The sequence below is a fragment of the Brachionichthys hirsutus genome, unplaced genomic scaffold, assembly GCF_040956055.1.
Source record: "Brachionichthys hirsutus isolate HB-005 unplaced genomic scaffold, CSIRO-AGI_Bhir_v1 contig_424, whole genome shotgun sequence".
NCBI classification, from domain to species: domain Eukaryota; kingdom Metazoa; phylum Chordata; class Actinopteri; order Lophiiformes; family Brachionichthyidae; genus Brachionichthys; species Brachionichthys hirsutus.
Window position 1 is genome coordinate 273,555 of NW_027180347.1, and position 17,369 is coordinate 290,923.

Sequence of the window (17,369 nt, forward strand, 5' to 3'; positions counted from 1 at the left end):
ACAATGAGAGACTGGCAGGGGCAGCACCCTGCAGGCCCCTTGGCACAACTGACTGGACACCTGCCAACGACTCGCATTCCTGCCTTTCTTTTGGGATTCTGGGGCAGCAGAGATTGGCCGGGCAAAGCAGGTAGATCAGGGTCAAAGGAGTTCTGCAGAGAGTGGTAAATAGAGTAAACAACAACAACACAGGTGAAACCGAGACCAGAGAAAGCAGACGCGGAACCCACTGGCTCGCCCCTCCCTCGTACTTATTGTCTCCTCCCTTTTATGATCGACTGAAGGGAGGTGTTCGGTCGGGAGCTGGGAGAGAGACTCTGAGGAGAGAGGGCACAATATGAAAGAACAGGCGTCTGATCAGAGCTGGAATAGGTTGTTCTGCGCTGTAGGTCGCTCTGCAGATCTATCTCTCTCTCTCTCTCTCTGGAGGGAAGGAGAGAGGAAGGGGAGAAGCTGGACACAGGAGACGGGGACTGGAATTCCAGGACCTGAGGTAGAGGACAGTCTTGGCTGGCTTGAGCTGGTGCTACAACCTCTCCCCCTCTTGGTCATGAGTGTGTCGGATGTAGAGTAGGACATAAGAATTAGAGAAAAGTGTTACTGAAGTGGTCTTTCCTGACCCCCCCCCCCCCCCCTCGACAATGGGATCTCAATTGGAGTTTGCTTGTTTGCTGCTGCTGCTGCTTTTTCTGGGGAGGAACAACTTGGCATTTGGAGGTTGTTCTGGGAAATGCTGCCGGGGCAGAAACCTCGACTGCACGACCACCGACTGGAGGATGGACCGGGTGTATGGAACATGCTTCTGCGATGAGGGCTGCATCAGGACCAAGGATTGCTGTTTTGACTACTACAAAGAGTGCCCAGGTGAGGGATGAACAGCGGGAACACACTTGTTATACACCCCAACTATATGACACCAGTTGGGTGATAAGCTGCGCCATGAGATAACCTAAAGATAAAGATGTAGAGCAGAGGGATTGGGCCGCTTATCGCATATCTCTGAGATGACCTGAGTGTATTGCATTGAGAAATTGCTTGCGCCCAGAGTCCTGTCAGACTTTGCCGTGCGTTCCCTCTAACGTGTGCAAATAAAACGCCAACATTTGTCTGTGAATGAGTCACGGATGTTGAGGCAACAATCCGCTTGATAATAACCCAGGCGGCTCTGCGCCTCGCCTCATTTCAGTGAGCTGGCCCACATAATAGAATTAGTACAACTATTTGAAGAATGTTGCTCTGTCAATCAGCTGTGGCAAATTACAGTTGCAGTCAAACAAGCCAAGTGTGCCTAATGTGCATTATGCTACTGAATCTGCACGCTTAATAGGCATCCGTCAAAGCTTTGATGATGAAAAATGCAGGACTTAGTGATGGAATGAGTTGCTCTCTTGGCAAACTCTCAAACAACTTGTAGCAGAGCATGAAACGCTAATTCTTCAACTCATGATCAATGCCTCATTGATCTTCAGACACTTCCTGAATATCGAGCTCTGGTCCTGCAGCCCAGTTCTGTAGGGTTTCCCCGGGTTTGCCGTGACCTTAGCGACACCTTTTTGCAGTTTGATTGTTCGCTAACCACAGGATATCCTGTAATAATATTTGTTTTCACTCCGTGGGTGTCGACATCCAGCTCAGGACTGTGCTGTGAGTGAGTGGAGCTTTTGGAGTGGCTGTGCAAAACCCTGCCAGCCCTCGGTGCGGGTCCGTATCCGCCACAGAGAAGGGCCGGAGCACAGCAACGGCGGGGAGCCCTGTCCGAGTCTGGAGCAGCGGAGCGGCTGCAGGGAGTACAGAGACCACCAGGGCGGCTACTGTGGACACAACGCAGGTACACAAATACAACAACACGTCTAGTTATTATTTATCCTGTTTACAGAAGCACTGCATGCGTTTCTCTTACCAGGACCTGCATTCATCACCAGCGTGGAGTTTGGCAAGGGAAGGCCCAAGCATGGCAACGATGGAAACCCCCTAGACCCGGGGTAGGTTTCATAAAAAGCCCCCCCCTAAGCATGCTGAAACTGTACAAGACCAAAGGTATCTGCAAATTCAAAAGTTGAAACGTTCATGAATGCAGTCGGGACTTTACTTCACTTCGACATTATGCTGTATAACACTAACCATTGGGGAGGGGGGGGGGGGGTCAGCTTGTCTTCTGCTGCATGAGTTTCCAGTAGGTGTTTGCTCACCTGGAGGTCCATCTACAAGATTTCATTATATGTAGCGCTGCTGAGAGAATGCCCACAGCCCTTTGAAATGAAACACTTTAGACTTTAATAAGGACTTTCAAATGTGCACAAAGGGTCCGGATGATGGTGGGTGAGATATTGTTCGTAAGCACTGGCAAAATGATTGCTCTTCCCATTGCATTCTGGGTGTGTGCATACCACACTGAAATAGGAAGTTCCGTTGTTGTTCTGCAAGTTGCCTGATGAAGCAACTCAAACTGGGTGTTAATATCCTGTTCATGAAGTCTTTAGCCATCTATTATGATTCACTGCGCTGTTACCCCAGGATTGGATCGTGTGACCCACATGACCCTGCCCGCTGTTCCCTCGTAGGTTCTGTATGGAGTTCACACTGGAGTCCCGGACGCCCTACTGCACAGTGCAGAACCGGCCACACACACACTGGATGCGCTACATAACAGAGGGCTTTAAAGTGTGTGTGGCGTGTGAACCTCCCGCAATGAGGAACAATAGCGGCAGCTGCCAAGGAGACGGCCAGGATTCAGACAAGTACGAAGTTACCAACCAAGAAATCATACACTTAATGTTTTCTGATTTTGTTATTTTATTCCATTAGTTTCACCAGGAAACAAATGAGACTACATAAATATATATAATTTAATATCTCTACAACTAGATTAGCAAGGCAATCATTGAAGGTACACATAACCACGTGTGAAAACCATAAAGGTTTGGAACTGTGTTGCAGAGAAGCTGTGCTCCACTGGCAGGCAGTGGGGAACAGTCAGTGCAGCGGGACCTGGAAGAAGATGCAGAAAACGCAGCAGTGCAACTGTCCTCCGCAACACAGCTTCGTCTTCATCTGATCCAAGCCGAGCATCCATCAATAACAACGATCAAGCTCTGATCATCAGTGAAACTGAAAATACTGTGTTCAGATCAGACACCCCAGAACAGCAATTACACAGATATTAAATCCACTACACTTTTATATGAAAACATGTTCAACTCACCACGCACACTTTTCTATGTAACTCTGCAGTATAGTGAATAAATACTATTGTAATTTTTCACCTATCTAGTGCGCAATATGCACCAAACAGAATTGATTTTGAACAACTTTATTGAAAATCACTTTTTTGAATCACAAAGCTATTTTACACATTTTGTACTGAGACAAACACCATGACTTGGGTTATAGATAAATACTAGTCCACAATAATTGGTCAGTGTGGAGCGCCCTCTGGTGGTAACATTTCCATGGTGCAATCAGGGCAGCTGTAAAGAACAGGTGAGTAACACAAAGGAACAAGCAATAATTAAAACGGTGAACTTAATGAAGAAGGTAAAATGCTACATTGCACAAGTTACAGAGCATCCACTTACATGTTGAACATGTTCAAACATCCTAATATACAAGGTCACACCAACGGGCTATTGTGGTGTAATGAATACCATCTAGTGGTGCATCTACTTGTTCAATCAGAGCCATGCAAAACCAAGAGAACATAAAAAACAGGACATGGGTTGGAGAGTCTACTCAACCAGCAAAGCACAAACTACATTACACTGCAAAAACCCAAACTGTAAAAAGTAAAGAGTGTCCTCCTCTTCAGTTAACTTGATAAGTCCTCACGAGAACTCTCCATCGGTCTTTCAGCATGCCAGCAGTGCGTCCCTTAAAGTCATAATCCATTAATATACGAGACCACTTCCCCACTCCGTGATCGCGAACACCATTCTTCAGGCATTTGTCCAGCTCACTCGTCCATTTCTAAGAAAACAAATGAAAAAAAAACCCTGTTTAGTTTGTATTTTCAGAAGTCCCACCTGAATGAGAGAACGCATTTGAATGACGCTTCGAAATTCACCTTGATATCGGAACAATTAAGATTGTTAGATGTGTGTGTGGTTCAACTCACTTCAGGTGCTTTTCTTTTTTTTAATTCTGTCTCGTTCATGGATTTGGTTGAATTGCTCTTGCACACGACTGTCACAGGGAGAGAGTTAGCAGTCTCTTGAGCTTTTGTTCACACTCAGAAGTTGCATGATATAAAACATGGTGGTAAATATGCCGATAAACGCATTTGCTTTTAAACCTAAATCTTAAAAGCCAGAAGAAAAAAAGAACTTACCATTTACTGAGATTCTTTGGAGGGAAACAAAGGACTCCTTGCAAGAATCAGGTGTCCATGCATCAGTAATTTTAGTTGACATCAGTTTCCGTTTTGTTCTATAAAAGCCCAAATGGATGACAAACTGATTTGTTACCTGTTTTCTACCACGAGTTAGAGACAAACTGATGGTTGGTACCCAAGAAATATCCTATTGCACATTCCTCTCTACTAACCTCAAAAACGGATTCCCCTTTTCTCTGTAAGGACATAAACGCACATTTTATCAACACGGAACAGAAAACCATCTCATGTAACTTTCAAATATGCAACTTCTTACTCTGCAGCCTGTGTTGGTGTTCTGGCTGCTTCCGACAGAGAGCCGTCCCTCGTCTCCAAGTCCCCTACACTCTCCACGCCCCGTGAAGACTGCAGCATCGTTGTGGCTTCCTGGTAGACAGACAGAAACAAACAAAAAAGCGAACCAACGTAAATTATGTGATTAAATATTACAATTTCTCGCTTTTCTAAAACATTTAAATCTCAGATTTAAGCCTCGCTTTAATGTGAAGGCAAAAACTAATGAGACCCTTCATTACAACACCCTTTAAAATTAAACCTTTGTCAGCTGTCATTATGTAAAATATTCTCCACTTTCACAAGAAAAAGTGTCAGTGAGCCCCCCCGAGGAGGGCTCAGCTGAGTGCAGCAGTTTGTCCTTCCAGTTCATTTTGATGACAAATTGCCAATTAAATATGAGAGATAATGTCACATCAGCACCTTCAGCAGGTCAGAGCGACATTACTCAGAAGGACAAAGAAACTTAAACACGATATCAAGAAGATTTATTGGGTAGCAAAAAAAATACATATTAAATTATATTAAATATATTTTTGGAGGGCGACATATTAATTATTTATCGATTAAATCATTTATACCTAAAGGAGCCCTCCACATAAACAGCAAACTACGGCAGTCCACTCGATGGAAGCCATGTCCCGTACCTTGAGGAGGTAGTCGGAGGGGTTTTCCTCCAGGTAGGAATCCAAATAGGTTTGGACAGCCTCTCGCAGACGGCTGAAGCTGAAACTCATGAGGAGTGGGTGGTACGTTTCCGTCTCCGCCACAATATTCGACAGCTTGACTCCCAAATTCTGCTGGAACACGGAAGCTGTTCATGAACAGGCCGCTGCAGATCACCACCCTGTCCAGTATTAATGATGTGATTTGAGATAGTGGACATAAAGACCTGTGACAATTCATAGTTGTTCTTGAACCACTTGAGGGCAGAGGAGGCAGAAGATCTTTGGCCCTTCTCCAAGCACACTGCGACAGACTGGAGTGGTGCAGATGGATATCCAAAGTGAGGACAACTTTATAGCAAAGAGACCGCGGCAGTCTCCAGTATAACCGGTAATAAATCACGTCATTTAATGTTCTTTTACATCTGTATTATTACCTGGATGATCAAAAGGATGGAAATGTCTTTGAATAAACTTTTGTCTGCCACAGTGCACTCCAGTTTGGACCATATTTTGGCTGCAGACACCAGGGGACTTACGCAGTCGTCATCATCATCAAACTGGACATCTGGAGGGGAAATAAGAGCATTCCATTGGTAAAATTAGCAAGAGTGAGCAAAGCCTGCATTTTACAGCCATTAAATTTATCCTGAATTTACGTTGTTCACTCGGTGATATAAACTTTCTGAATGGCCCAAGACCTTCGTAAGTTTTGCAGACATGTTTTAACGCAAATATCAAAAGTTTTAATCGCGAATATCTTCTATATTATCAAGCTGCTGCAGATCATTGTTGCCTATATGGAAGGATGGAAGCTGTGAGTGATCTCCCAGCAGAGAGATGCAGTCGAATACATGCAGCTGGAGAACAAAATAAAAGAGCGAGGTTCAATTCAGACTGCGACACACCTTTACTTACCAAACTGCTTTCCATGCATGATTCTAGAAAGGAAGGCGCATATCAAGGTTTTCTCATTTTGAAGTTTTCTTTTCAGAGATGGACTCAAACAAATGGCTAGAAGAAGCAAAGGCAGAAAGATTCAAAATGTTAATGCAGGGAGCAGCGCTAAAAGGTAAGAAGTTCTTCATTAAGAGAGTATTGGGTACTTTGTATTATATATATATATATAGTATTGGGTACTTTACTTGGTTAACCTCCAAGAAGCAGTGGACACTCACAAATTCACTGAAGCGACAGTCTTGATTACGGTTCTCCAACGTTTACCGAATTGTCCCTCGACAATAACGGCTCCAGTTTTTGAATTAATTAAATACTTCCTTTAAAGTTCAACAACGCAACTGTCGTGTCAACATTTAAGCTTGTTTAAGCAGAATGGATATATGTCGAGAGCAGCCAGGTGAGGAGGCTCAGGTATCTATTCAGGATGCCTCCTGGACGCCTCCCTGGGGAGCAGGCGGCTGCAAAGTGCCCGTTGTGCGCATGCGCAAGCTACTATTATGGGAAAAGGTAATGTTTTTAGCATTTAGCCTAACCTCCCACAAGTCGTTCGAACGACTTTATCAAGACGTTTGGACACGAATTAAAAATTAATACAGGAGAACTTTCTTTAAAATGTAAAAACAACGTAAATGTTTCGATTTAGGCGTAGCAGTGGGTTCAATCGCAACCGAAGACAGGGAGGGAAGTTAAATATTTGTGGGCAACCATCAAATGGTTCCGGGCAAGCAGTTTTCATCTGGTGGCCACTTAGAAAATGTTAACGTCGAACCCCGAGTTGAATAACGCCTCGTTAGCTAACAATAGCTAATGGTAACTTACCCTCGATCTTCTCATTGAATTCGTCAAGTTTGTCTCCCTTAAAACACCGACACAGACTTAAAAACATGAAATCAAACGTCCACCCGGAAACTACATTACTAACACTGGAAAAACTGACACTTTCATCTGAATTATTTACATTTGTGGAAATCTTAGCGCAACTCTTACGCTCCATATTAATATCCGGGGAGGAACGTGTTTGGTTTCCGCGCGCTTCAGGAAGTTGTGTTTAGAGTCGCGTGGCAGCCTGCAGTGCCCTCTGGTGGCCCAGAGGAATAACCACGTATTTAATCAACTAACAGTGGCAGCTTTAGGTATGAAGAACGACTTTGCATACCTTTTTGCTGTAAGGTCAATATAAAATGTAAAAAGAGATGTGCATTTATAAATGTCAATATTTGTATCACATTATGCAATGATCCTAAATCTGAAAATAATAATAATTGTAAAATACAGTCATCACTTACAAGTTCATGCAAGTTCTATACACATTTATTTCTTACTCTGCATATGCTAATAGACGTAATGGGGAACAATGCTCTACAGAAATGTTGACATATATGCACAATAACAAAGTGTTCAGTGGTCACATAATTGTTCGAACTACTACATGCATACAAAGATGTAGTTTTCTGTAGAAACAGTCGGTAGCTCAGAATGTGTATAATTATAACGCTCTCCAAAGCTGAACTAAAAAAAAAAAAAACCCAAAAGAAAACTATATAAGAAGCAAAATACACAGGGAACTAAAAATAAACAATGCTTTATGTATTTTAGGAAGCAAGGGTTGATAAGCATGCACGAGTGACACAGACAATGCCCATTCTCTCAGAGAAAATAACAACACAACCTTTCCACTCTGTAAACCATCACAAATGATAATGTCATTGGCGACAGCAAGATGGAGCACAGTCCATTAGCCATCAGCTCACATAATTAATTTCAGTATCCACACAAACATCATCCCAAGGGAGTATACCTGATCAATGCAAATCTCTTGTTTCTCTACCCTACCTGTCAAAATGAAGGATTACTCAAAGCTAACACAAAGACATGGTAACGACAAACTGGAGATGAAGGGAACATTTTCATGTACGGAACAGAATAGATTTAATCAGAAAGTTATTGTTTAAACTTCTTTCATGAAGACAAAAAACAGACCCTCAAACATGTTACTTTGGAGAGGAGCAAAGAATCAGAACTTTCAATGAGAATCAATCATTTGAGACAAATCTTTGATTATTGAGTTAAATTATGTTGGTTTGGGTTTGCAGACAAGTAATATAGCCCACAGTTGACCATTTTGAAATTCTCCTCTCGACTCCAGGTTTCCCCGCTCTCTTTCATCCCTGTTCCTGAGGGCATGCCATGAGTGTTTGAGTCTCTCAAAATGTAGGGATTGGATCCCTCAACTGTATGGGAAATAATCTAGTGTTTGGTGACAGGAGAGCTCTTGTCCTGCTTTCTGATGGGCAGTTTGACATATGACTCCCATTCGGTCTATTTCTCATCTCTAAAAAGCCAAACATGCCCCTTTGATTGTGCTCCTTCATGCTTTACTGAAGACTGATGGGGGTGGACACTGAATATGGTACACAGATCACCAAGGAGGAGAGAGAAATATTGCCACTCCTTACTCCAGAAGCCAAGACATCAATGTGGATTTGACAACATCACCTTTCAAAAAGTACAGAAGTGACATTAGCTGTTAAAGAAAAAAAAACAGGATCTATCCAATTGGAACATCAGAGTGTTATAGAAAACCTGAGAACTCAATAACATTTCTGGTATCTATTACATAAAGACCTGATTTGTCCTATAAAATTAGAATTTTCTGTACAGTGCTATGAACAAAGCAAAATGACTTGCTACCTTCTCATAAACATCAGCGCTATGAAAAGGCACGCACCATTTCAACCACCATATGGCAGGAAATTGTTGTCATGCTCCGTTTTGGTTTAGAAAAAATAGAATAATTCTCAACATTAATTCACTAAAAACATAATATCCTACGTGTGGGGCCATTGAAATGGGATTATCTGAATATCCTCCACAGACATTTGTTAGATTTCTATGTAAACCTAACAATGATATAAAAGGCCAAAAGTGGTTAATTTGGATCCCCCTTTTCCCCCACGGATAATAACATTTAAGTGCAATTTAATATCTGACTACAATGCCAGTCATTCAATATGAAAAAGTAAAAGTCTAATTCTCATTTGCATTGGTTGTGAGATTCTGGTAGCTGTAATACTGTTATGCCTCATATTAAAGATACAACATTTGAAAAATACAAGTTATTTCTGCCTTCACACTTACAAATTCCAAAGACAGAAAATAAAGTGCCACAATTCTTGGCCTGCATAGATTGCAGTATGCGGTATTGCACATTCCACACCTCTCTGGGAGAACAGAAAACATGATAATAAGAAGAAAGAGAAATAAAATAAATAATAGAAACAACAAAGGATTCACCCACGCACTTCCTCTGGGTACCATTCTGGTTTGTGTGGCTTTCACACACACACACACACACACACACTACTAGTACACGCAGCCAAGCAACATGCTGAACAATAAACACACATTCCAGCAATAAAATTGGAATCAAAAGGCAACATCCAACAGATATTTTTCAGTCAGTGTAAAACGTGAAGCGTGAATGAAGACAGGAAAGAAAGAAAAAACTCCTTTGGGTTTAAGTTTGACTGAAAACTGTTTTGTTCACAATAACACACAATAAATTACAAGACACATATACAAGAAAAAAGAATATGCTCAAACTTATCAGCAGGATCAGATAAACTTGCAGTAGTATGGAACACACATCAACAACATCAGGGCACTGAGGATAGGATAATGAACACAATGCAGGTTATCAAATCAGCAGGAAACAGAAACATAACAACCGTCAGAATACATGTCATTTCTGTATGTTACTATGCAGCTGAGATAGACGAATGCTTGTCAGTGTGCTTGATTTGGTCCATTAATATCACAAGGAATCTTGTAATTGTAATTTATATTGGTGAATTGACAAAATATAATTACAGTGAAAAGCATTTGAGTGTATTGATGACCAGATCTACTGCGCTGGAATTAATAAATAGCCTTAACGCTGTATTATAGAATCTCACTTACCGACTGTAGGTTTTTTTTACTGCAGCTGATCTAGGCCTACGTAATTCTTAGATTATTCTTAAAACTACTTTTAAACATATATATATATTTGAAGTTGGATAATACACAAGATTTATTTTGGTGGTTTGGGAAGAGTCAAAAGGCTGAACTTGGAATAAAACGTCTTACACGTTGTTCTAACTTGTGTCTTGATAAATATTTTCAATAGTGTGAAATGCCTGTCTTTATTGGTTACATATATATTTGGCAACCAAAAAAGTATTAAGAGGAATCAAGGTGTATTTGTGCCTCTTTTCCACTGTCATTATGTCAAAGACTGAATATTGGCTGCGCAACTGAAAGTTTTGAAGTTGTAAAAACCAAAAGCAATAATGTTAACGTTACAGCTTCGTACATCATTTCTCACACGAAAAAACATTACAGGGTCATCATGGGAACATTTGCATTTCCACAGAAGGTAAATGATATGTTTTTTTTAAATAGGTCGCTACGATGCAACGCCCAATCTGAGGGCTCTCATTTCAACACCCTCCCATCCACCCTTTTCACATTACAAATATCTGTACCTTTAGTGACAGTTTTCCTGTGCCATCTTGTGCATTGTCATTGCCTTACATGTCCTAGTATTTACAGTGGAGCGCTTTCAGCAAAGTAAGCACCATAAAATAGTTGTCTTTTTTACTGCATGCTTTTTACAATTAAGTCCTTCTGTGCATTTCCGCCTTTTGCTCAAAAAAGGCGACTCATTATGTACATTGGGAGGACTAAAATATCTACATACCGGTAAGTCTATGTGTTTTCGGAGACTCCGGTTCGAGCCTACCTTTTGTTAGCCATTCTTACATCTGCAAGAAGCAGTGTAGTTTTCCTTGCAGCAATACACAAGAACACAAGTAAAAAGGACTTGTCATGCCATGCAAAAATATGTCCCCACAGCAGCACCCTTGGCTTCCTTCTCCTCTCCCACTCATCAGGCTGAGGTTGCAGTGGGTCCATCATCCCTCAGAGCTTGTTTCCCACTCACATGCTGGTTTCACAGGTTGGTGACAGGCTGCTATCCCCGGGTCTCAGATGGATATCAGATGTAAACATGTGGTTGTCTGCTTTGTGTCCGCTTTGGTTGCTGTCAGCCTTGACTTCCTCGCTTGCCCCAACTACACCTTGGGTGCAATTTTGTGCTGCTGTCTCGGGTGACAACGGTGCAACTGCAGCAGCCGCAACCCCCATTAGATGCTTCTCTGCAATTTTCTCAGTGGATTCCTCTTTATCGCCGGGTGGGGTGTCCACCACCAGCCTCTTCGGGGACAATGGGCAGTTCTCCCCTCTTGTGATTGGAAGCAGCTCATCTGATCTAGGGATGAGCGGGGAAGTCTCTCCCTCAGGTGACTCATCTTCCAGGATGCTGGAGCTTATGTCTGCAGGAGAGGTAGTGCTGGGTGGTGTTAGTGGGCTTTCACCTGAGGTTTTGGTGAAGTTCACCGTCAGCCCCTTCATGTTAACTGGATTATTCCCTCTTGGAGAGCTCTGAATGTAGCTCTCCCCTTTCTCTGTGTGGAGCTGTGATCTGTCACCTGGGTTGACTGATTCATGGACGCCATCTTTGAGCGTGACGCCAGGAGAGCTGTGCTCATCATTGGCCTTCAGTTTCCTGAGGTCTAAATATGGAGGTGCCCTGGGGTGTCTAATTTCACAAGGCCCGTCCTCTTTTGCACCGACGTCAGATCCTTGTTGAACAAAGTCTGCTGAGCAGCTTGCCAAGTTTTCTGAAGAGCACGGTTGGACCTCCTTCATCTCGAGCTCAACTTCCTCCCGCAATATAAAGTCAGAACTCTGAGACTTCTTCGGTGAGGTGGCGCCAGTCACGGTTGTGCTCAGAGTGCTCATGGAGCTTGTGGTATTGAGGTTGGTGAAGGACTGTGACTTTGTCATGTGGTTGTACATCTCCTCTAGTTTCTGCACATTGAGATGCTGTGGCGTCCTGCTTCTCTGCTGTGGGCTTCCAGTGGTGTTGTTGGTTATACGATGAGGGGAGCTTTGTAGTCGAGACTCTGGATTTGTTCTATCTGGAGATTTCAGGTTCGTTTCAGAGCTGGCGTGCCTGGTTGAGCTTCCCCAGCGACCAGGTGACAAGTGGTTGTCCAAGGAGGTTTTGTCCTCTCCTTTTTCAACCACTACATCCATTAGTTCCATGCTACGGGCAAAGGCATCTTTGAGATTCATGGACACAATGCTGCCATTTCTCTTGGCTCTCTCCAGTGCCTCCCTCCTCTTGATGGCCTTCTCTTGTCTCTTCTGCTCCTTGTAGAACTCAGAGAAGTTGTTGACGATGATGGGGATGGGTAGGGCAATGACCAGCACTCCTGCTATGCAGCAGAGTCCACCCACAATTTTCCCTAATAAAGTCTGTGGGTAAATGTCCCCGTACCCGACAGTGGTCATTGTAATGGTCGCCCACCAGAATGAGGCGGGGATACTGGTGAATTTGGTGGCATCTTCATCTTTCTCAGCAAAGAAAACCAAGCTGGAAAATATCATGATGCCCATGGCAAGAAATAAAATGAGCAGGCCCAGCTCATTATAGCTCCTTCTCAAAGTAAACCCTAGAGACTGGAGACCAGTGGAGTGTCTGGCCAACTTCAGAATCCTCAGTATTCTCATGATCCTGAATATCTGAACCACACGGCGCACATTTTGGAACTGCAGTACACTCTTGTTGGACTCAGTTAGGAAAATGGTGACATAGTAGGGCAGAATGGCCAGCAGGTCAATGACATTCAGCGGGCCTTTAAAGAACTTCCATTTATTAGGAGAGGAGAGAAAGCGAAGGAGGTACTCCATGGTGAACCAGGCAATACACACAGCCTCCACATGGGCCAGCTGGGGGTTGTCATTGGCCTGGCCAAACTCATCCAAGACCTGAAGATCCGGCAAAGTGTTGAGAGACAGAGCAATGGTGGAGAGGACAATGAACAGGATTGAGATGATGGCCAGAATCTGCAAAGGAGAGAGCACAGAAGAGAATCCAATATGAGTCTGACTCTGAGAAATGAATGCATTAATAACACTTTCACTGATTTTATTAATACGGATAAATAATCAGTCAAGACACGATGAAAAGCACGCATTAGATATTAGATGCATAAAGCACGGATTGTTTCTCAGTACAATTGATGATATTCTAAAATGAAAAAAGCAAGGTATCAAATGAGACTAAAGCATGTCCTGTCTATCCTGAAATGAATGAAGGATTGATAATGAAATGCATTGAAAATGTTACAAGCTCAATGACTATTAAAAAAATAGTAATAATGAAAAGAAAGAAGGACTGTTTGTCCTTGTTACGTTTACAACAGGCCTATAATACCTTGATATCATTCCCCATGACGTCTGCTCAGTAAGTCTGTGGGTAAGAACATCCTGCATAATCCTCTGAGGTCAACACGGCATGAGTCTGCGCTTCAGCAGTGACTCTTTACCTTGACCAGAATTCAATGACCTGTCCTGACTCAAACAGAGAGCAATGTGTGATGAGTGGAAGGTTGAGAGGTTTTACACGCCTCTCTCCCTATCTGCCCCTTTACCCTTCCTCTCCTCTGTAGTAGCCTGCCTTTCCACATTTTATTGAAGTCTCCAGACTTGCACCAGAGTCAGATATATATATATATATATTCCTGTTCAATGCTGCTGGGATTAGTTGATGTTCTTTTTCCACAGCCCAGTGAGTCAACTCATACAGGTGAGAGACTTACATTTGACAGCACTACAGAATAACCTCAGCAAACTGCAATCCAGTGCATGAGAAATGTTTTGCAATATTTAGTTTTTGAAGTCCTCTGTGACCTCAGTGACATAGAAGCCATTAAAATCTAATGAGCAAAGATTGAAGAGTCTACGACAAGATATGGGAACAAGGCATCTGGAATACTAATTAAAAAATGACATTGTCAGCCTCACAAATAGTCTCAGATAAATTACAGTGCAAGGACAGTCATGGCATCTCCTGCAAGAATGTATTCATCTTATAAATATCGCTTATTGTTAAATATCATGCAGGGAAAGGAGTTGGAGAGGTGCCCGGGGGCTTAGCCATTTTTCTGATCTGCCATCTAGCCTCGATAGCCTCGAGCTTGTAGAGACATAACGTAGCAGAAATATAGAGGCATTATCTTAACAGACAAATGTAAATGGATAAAAGAAATATATTCCTTCTATAGATTAGAAGAGAGAAATGACCAACACAGCAAAGCAGAGACAGGAGAGCACCATGGCTCAGCAGAAGCGTTGTCACTAATTTAATGATGGTGCTGATTAGGCTAAACCCATTAGCCAATAAATGAGGTAAACTGGGCCTGGTGTGACGCTGAGAAAGGTTGCTTCTGTGTCTCTGAACGTTTTTGCAATCTTGTTTGAGGTTGACCTCCTTATAATAAGGCACTTTGTCAGAAGACCTTTTCTTATGCTCCTGCTGCTGACCACCAAGTCAAGAGTGGACTCTGGTGGACTCACTGACTTGGACTTGCTTCTGCTGCTGATTTTTCCTGATTCAGAAAATGTTATTTGTGACACTAAAGGCAAAAGGCCACTCATTCTTTGGAGGTGTATCTATTCTTTGTTTCGATTGACATTAACAGATGTAGATGCGACAGTCAATCTTCTGCAGTTGCACACTTGGGAGCCAGTGAGCCCTTATAAAACTGCTCTATAAACAGATGAATGAATGAATGGAATTCTCGGTATGCACATAAACACATTCATGCTCATAGAGAGAGAAAAATTGGTTAATGGTTCACTGATCCTCATCCACGTGCTCTTACTTTTCTACACACACCCAATCACCACCGCGCATGGACAGCAGAAAATAGCACATGGACATAGTGCCGAGGTGGCATCTTGCATTAACCTGTTGTAACTGAGCACAGCAAAGCCAGTTTAGCTGGCGGTCACCCGGTGGAGGAAAGGTAGCAGAACTAGAAAAAGGAACGAGCCCTTCTCCTCACCATCCTCTGCCTGTCTGCATCTTTCCATCTCATGGTTGTTGTCGTGGTTGGGGGGCAATGGCTTTCGATGATTAGGTAGTGTGAGTCATTACTCAAGCTCTTCCGTTTCTTTCACTTCTCTTGAATTCTGCCTCACAGAGTGTCCAGCATGACTGCTGGGGAAACACTGCTCCACTTTAAGGCTTACAAAGAGATGAGCGACACATGAAAAGAGAACATTATAGAATATCCCGTGGTTTTTATTTCCACGCAACAGTCTGAGGATTTCCCGTAGAAGCATCGGTCTTCACTCCTGAGTGTATTACAAAATACATCATGATAAAAATTGGAAGAAAAAAAAAAAATCAAGCCAGATGGTTCAACCTCTCAGGGGACAGCTTAAAATAACATCCCAACTTTGTCTCAGCAGCTCCTCAGCAGTTGATCTTTTGGGAGCAGGACAAGTGGCGTTGAGCCGGGAGAGAAAGCAGACACGAGCCACTGAGCTAAGAGTTCGCTCAAGCCTCTCCTCTGAGCTGAGCCACTTTCAGTTTACATTTTCAGCCACCCAGCTGCTCAACCGCTACTCCTGAAATTGCAAGAATAACCTTTCCCCATCCACTTTCAGTTCCTGCAGGAGTCAGTCGATGGCCCCGCTAACTCGTCTCTAAACATCCTGGCATCACTGACAGCCGGGTTTTTCCACACCCCCTACACCTTACTTCATCTCCTCTTCATGCATCCCTATCATCTGTATGTTGAGGAGGAAAATAATCCCCATCACACCAGTGACCCATCTGCCAGTGTGGAGGAGACTATCGAATCGAGTACACGTCACATTAAGGCCAGTGAGCCCCTATTGATCGCCGTGCTTGGAGCTCTATTGGACCATAATCCACCACTGAGGTTCCCACTGGCCCTCCCTCCTTTCACCTGTGTCATCAATTTGTGCTGAACACATCGAACCGTTTCTCAGGTATGATAATTTCCTTGCTGTGGAATCAATACAGCCGATTATAGCAATAGTAATGTGGATTGATCCCAGGACTTCTTATACTGTATCCCTTCCAGTGTGATGATCTCATCAAAGCCCATGTGATGGGCATCACGTGGCTGCACAGCCGTGTGCATAAGCTTCAACAAAGTGTAAATTTTAAATTGAGTGAATTTAGTGAAAGTGCACACGCACCAGTGGTCGATGTGAGTTCATCATTCAGACCACTGTCTCCATGTGCTGGAAATAGTTTACGGAAGACCCAAATGGAAAGGCGTGACTGATAAATATGTGCATATTTAGTTAGTGATTCATTACAATGACACCTAGAAAAAATTTCTTGTTATGGCAGCTGGCACACATATTTATAAGGAATAAATTGTGAGGGTATGACTTGGATACATGCACCCTCAGATAAATTCAACAGTAATCAATAAAGGGGGGATGACATCCTCCCTATCACTCTGTCAGGAATCCTCTGATTAAGAGCTTCCTCTGTGGCTAATTTCCAAAAATCTTAGACAGAAAAAGCAGAGGGGAAAATGTGATATTTGGTGGCTCCCGCAATGTTCAGAACGGCCTGGAGGAAGGCCACTGCCATTAGGTTTAGGTCTCTACGTGGAACTGAAATCCGTTCGGATACTTTTGTAATACAATGAGATAAAACAGTCCAATCTGGTGCCCATCTGGCTAACTGTTCAGAGTATAATAATGAAATCTTATTATTTCAGGAAAAAATGACTTGTTTGTATATCTTTGGGCAGCTTAGTGAGTTATTTCAAAGCATGTAACATAACACAGCATCCCCTTACTGTGTGTGTAAGGAGTATGCATCGCAAGCTGCGTGCAAGACAAAATCTGCATGCAATGAATTTTTCCTGTTGGTATTTTTTTTTCAACTAAAAAGCCTTTCGTAAAATATTCATGTGAGGTGCAGGACTCACTCTTCAGCAGCAGCAGGGGTCCTGGGAGTTCCAGGCAACATTCTATTTTGAACTTGTGTGGTTCATTCAGGAGCACAAGATTCAGCGGCGGCTGAAAATATTTTAAATAAATCAGTAATTAATTGTTTAGCCACTATATTAAAAAAGAACGAGGAAAGTAAAATTGAGGACATTTGATTCTCATGTCCTTTTATTTTTCACACAGCTTTC

The 17,369-nt window shown here is 42.8% G+C and overlaps 3 protein-coding genes across 3 annotated transcripts in view; 1 reads left to right on the forward strand and 2 right to left on the reverse strand.

Annotated features, from left to right (window-relative positions):
• The first annotated feature begins 641 nt into the window (after window positions 1–641).
• LOC137913843 (somatomedin-B and thrombospondin type-1 domain-containing protein-like) lies at window positions 642–3,055 on the forward strand. The gene is made up of 5 exons (XM_068757477.1): window positions 642–864; window positions 1,631–1,828; window positions 1,904–1,982; window positions 2,562–2,738; window positions 2,938–3,055. Exons 1-5 carry the CDS (start codon window positions 642–644, stop codon window positions 3,053–3,055), a joined length of 795 nt encoding a protein of 264 aa, XP_068613578.1.
• Window positions 3,056–3,362: 307 nt separating this feature from the next.
• LOC137913844 (telomeric repeat-binding factor 1-like) lies at window positions 3,363–7,279 on the reverse strand. Its single transcript, XM_068757478.1, has 10 exons — window positions 7,105–7,279; window positions 6,244–6,339; window positions 5,763–5,893; window positions 5,553–5,639; window positions 5,308–5,457; window positions 4,644–4,753; window positions 4,540–4,563; window positions 4,325–4,422; window positions 4,112–4,179; window positions 3,363–3,963 (listed from the first exon to the last, which is right to left on the reverse strand). The coding sequence occupies exons 1-10, from the start codon at window positions 7,277–7,279 to the stop codon at window positions 3,802–3,804; spliced, it is 1,101 nt and encodes a 366-aa protein (XP_068613579.1). The 3' UTR covers window positions 3,363–3,801.
• Window positions 7,280–11,265: 3,986 nt separating this feature from the next.
• Window positions 11,266–17,369, reverse strand: part of LOC137913832 (potassium voltage-gated channel subfamily B member 2-like) — a 58,606-nt gene continuing 52,502 nt past the window's right edge. Inside the window, exon 2 of the mRNA XM_068757466.1 lies at window positions 11,266–13,239. Within this exon, the coding sequence (XP_068613567.1) occupies window positions 11,266–13,239 (1,974 nt within the window). The remainder of the gene's footprint in view (window positions 13,240–17,369) is intronic.

Excerpts from the sequence above, each read along its gene's own strand:
- LOC137913843 (XM_068757477.1), top strand. The coding sequence starts at position 642 with ATGGGATCTCAATTGGAGTTTGCTTGTTTGCTGCTGCTGCTGCTTTTT. Across the intron at positions 1,829-1,903 it reads CTACTGTGGACACAACGCAG|GACCTGCATTCATCACCAGC; the intron begins GTACACAAATAC and ends TTCTCTTACCAG. Across the intron at positions 1,983-2,561 it reads GGAAACCCCCTAGACCCGGG|GTTCTGTATGGAGTTCACAC; the intron begins GTAGGTTTCATA and ends GTTCCCTCGTAG.
- LOC137913844 (XM_068757478.1), bottom strand. The coding sequence starts at position 7,279 with ATGGAGCGTAAGAGTTGCGCTAAGATTTCCACAAATGTAAATAATTCA. Across the intron at positions 5,458-5,552 it reads ACAACTATGAATTGTCACAG|AATTTGGGAGTCAAGCTGTC; the intron begins GTCTTTATGTCC and ends GTGTTCCAGCAG. Across the intron at positions 3,964-4,111 it reads AAAAAAGAAAAGCACCTGAA|AAATGGACGAGTGAGCTGGA; the intron begins GTGAGTTGAACC and ends TTGTTTTCTTAG.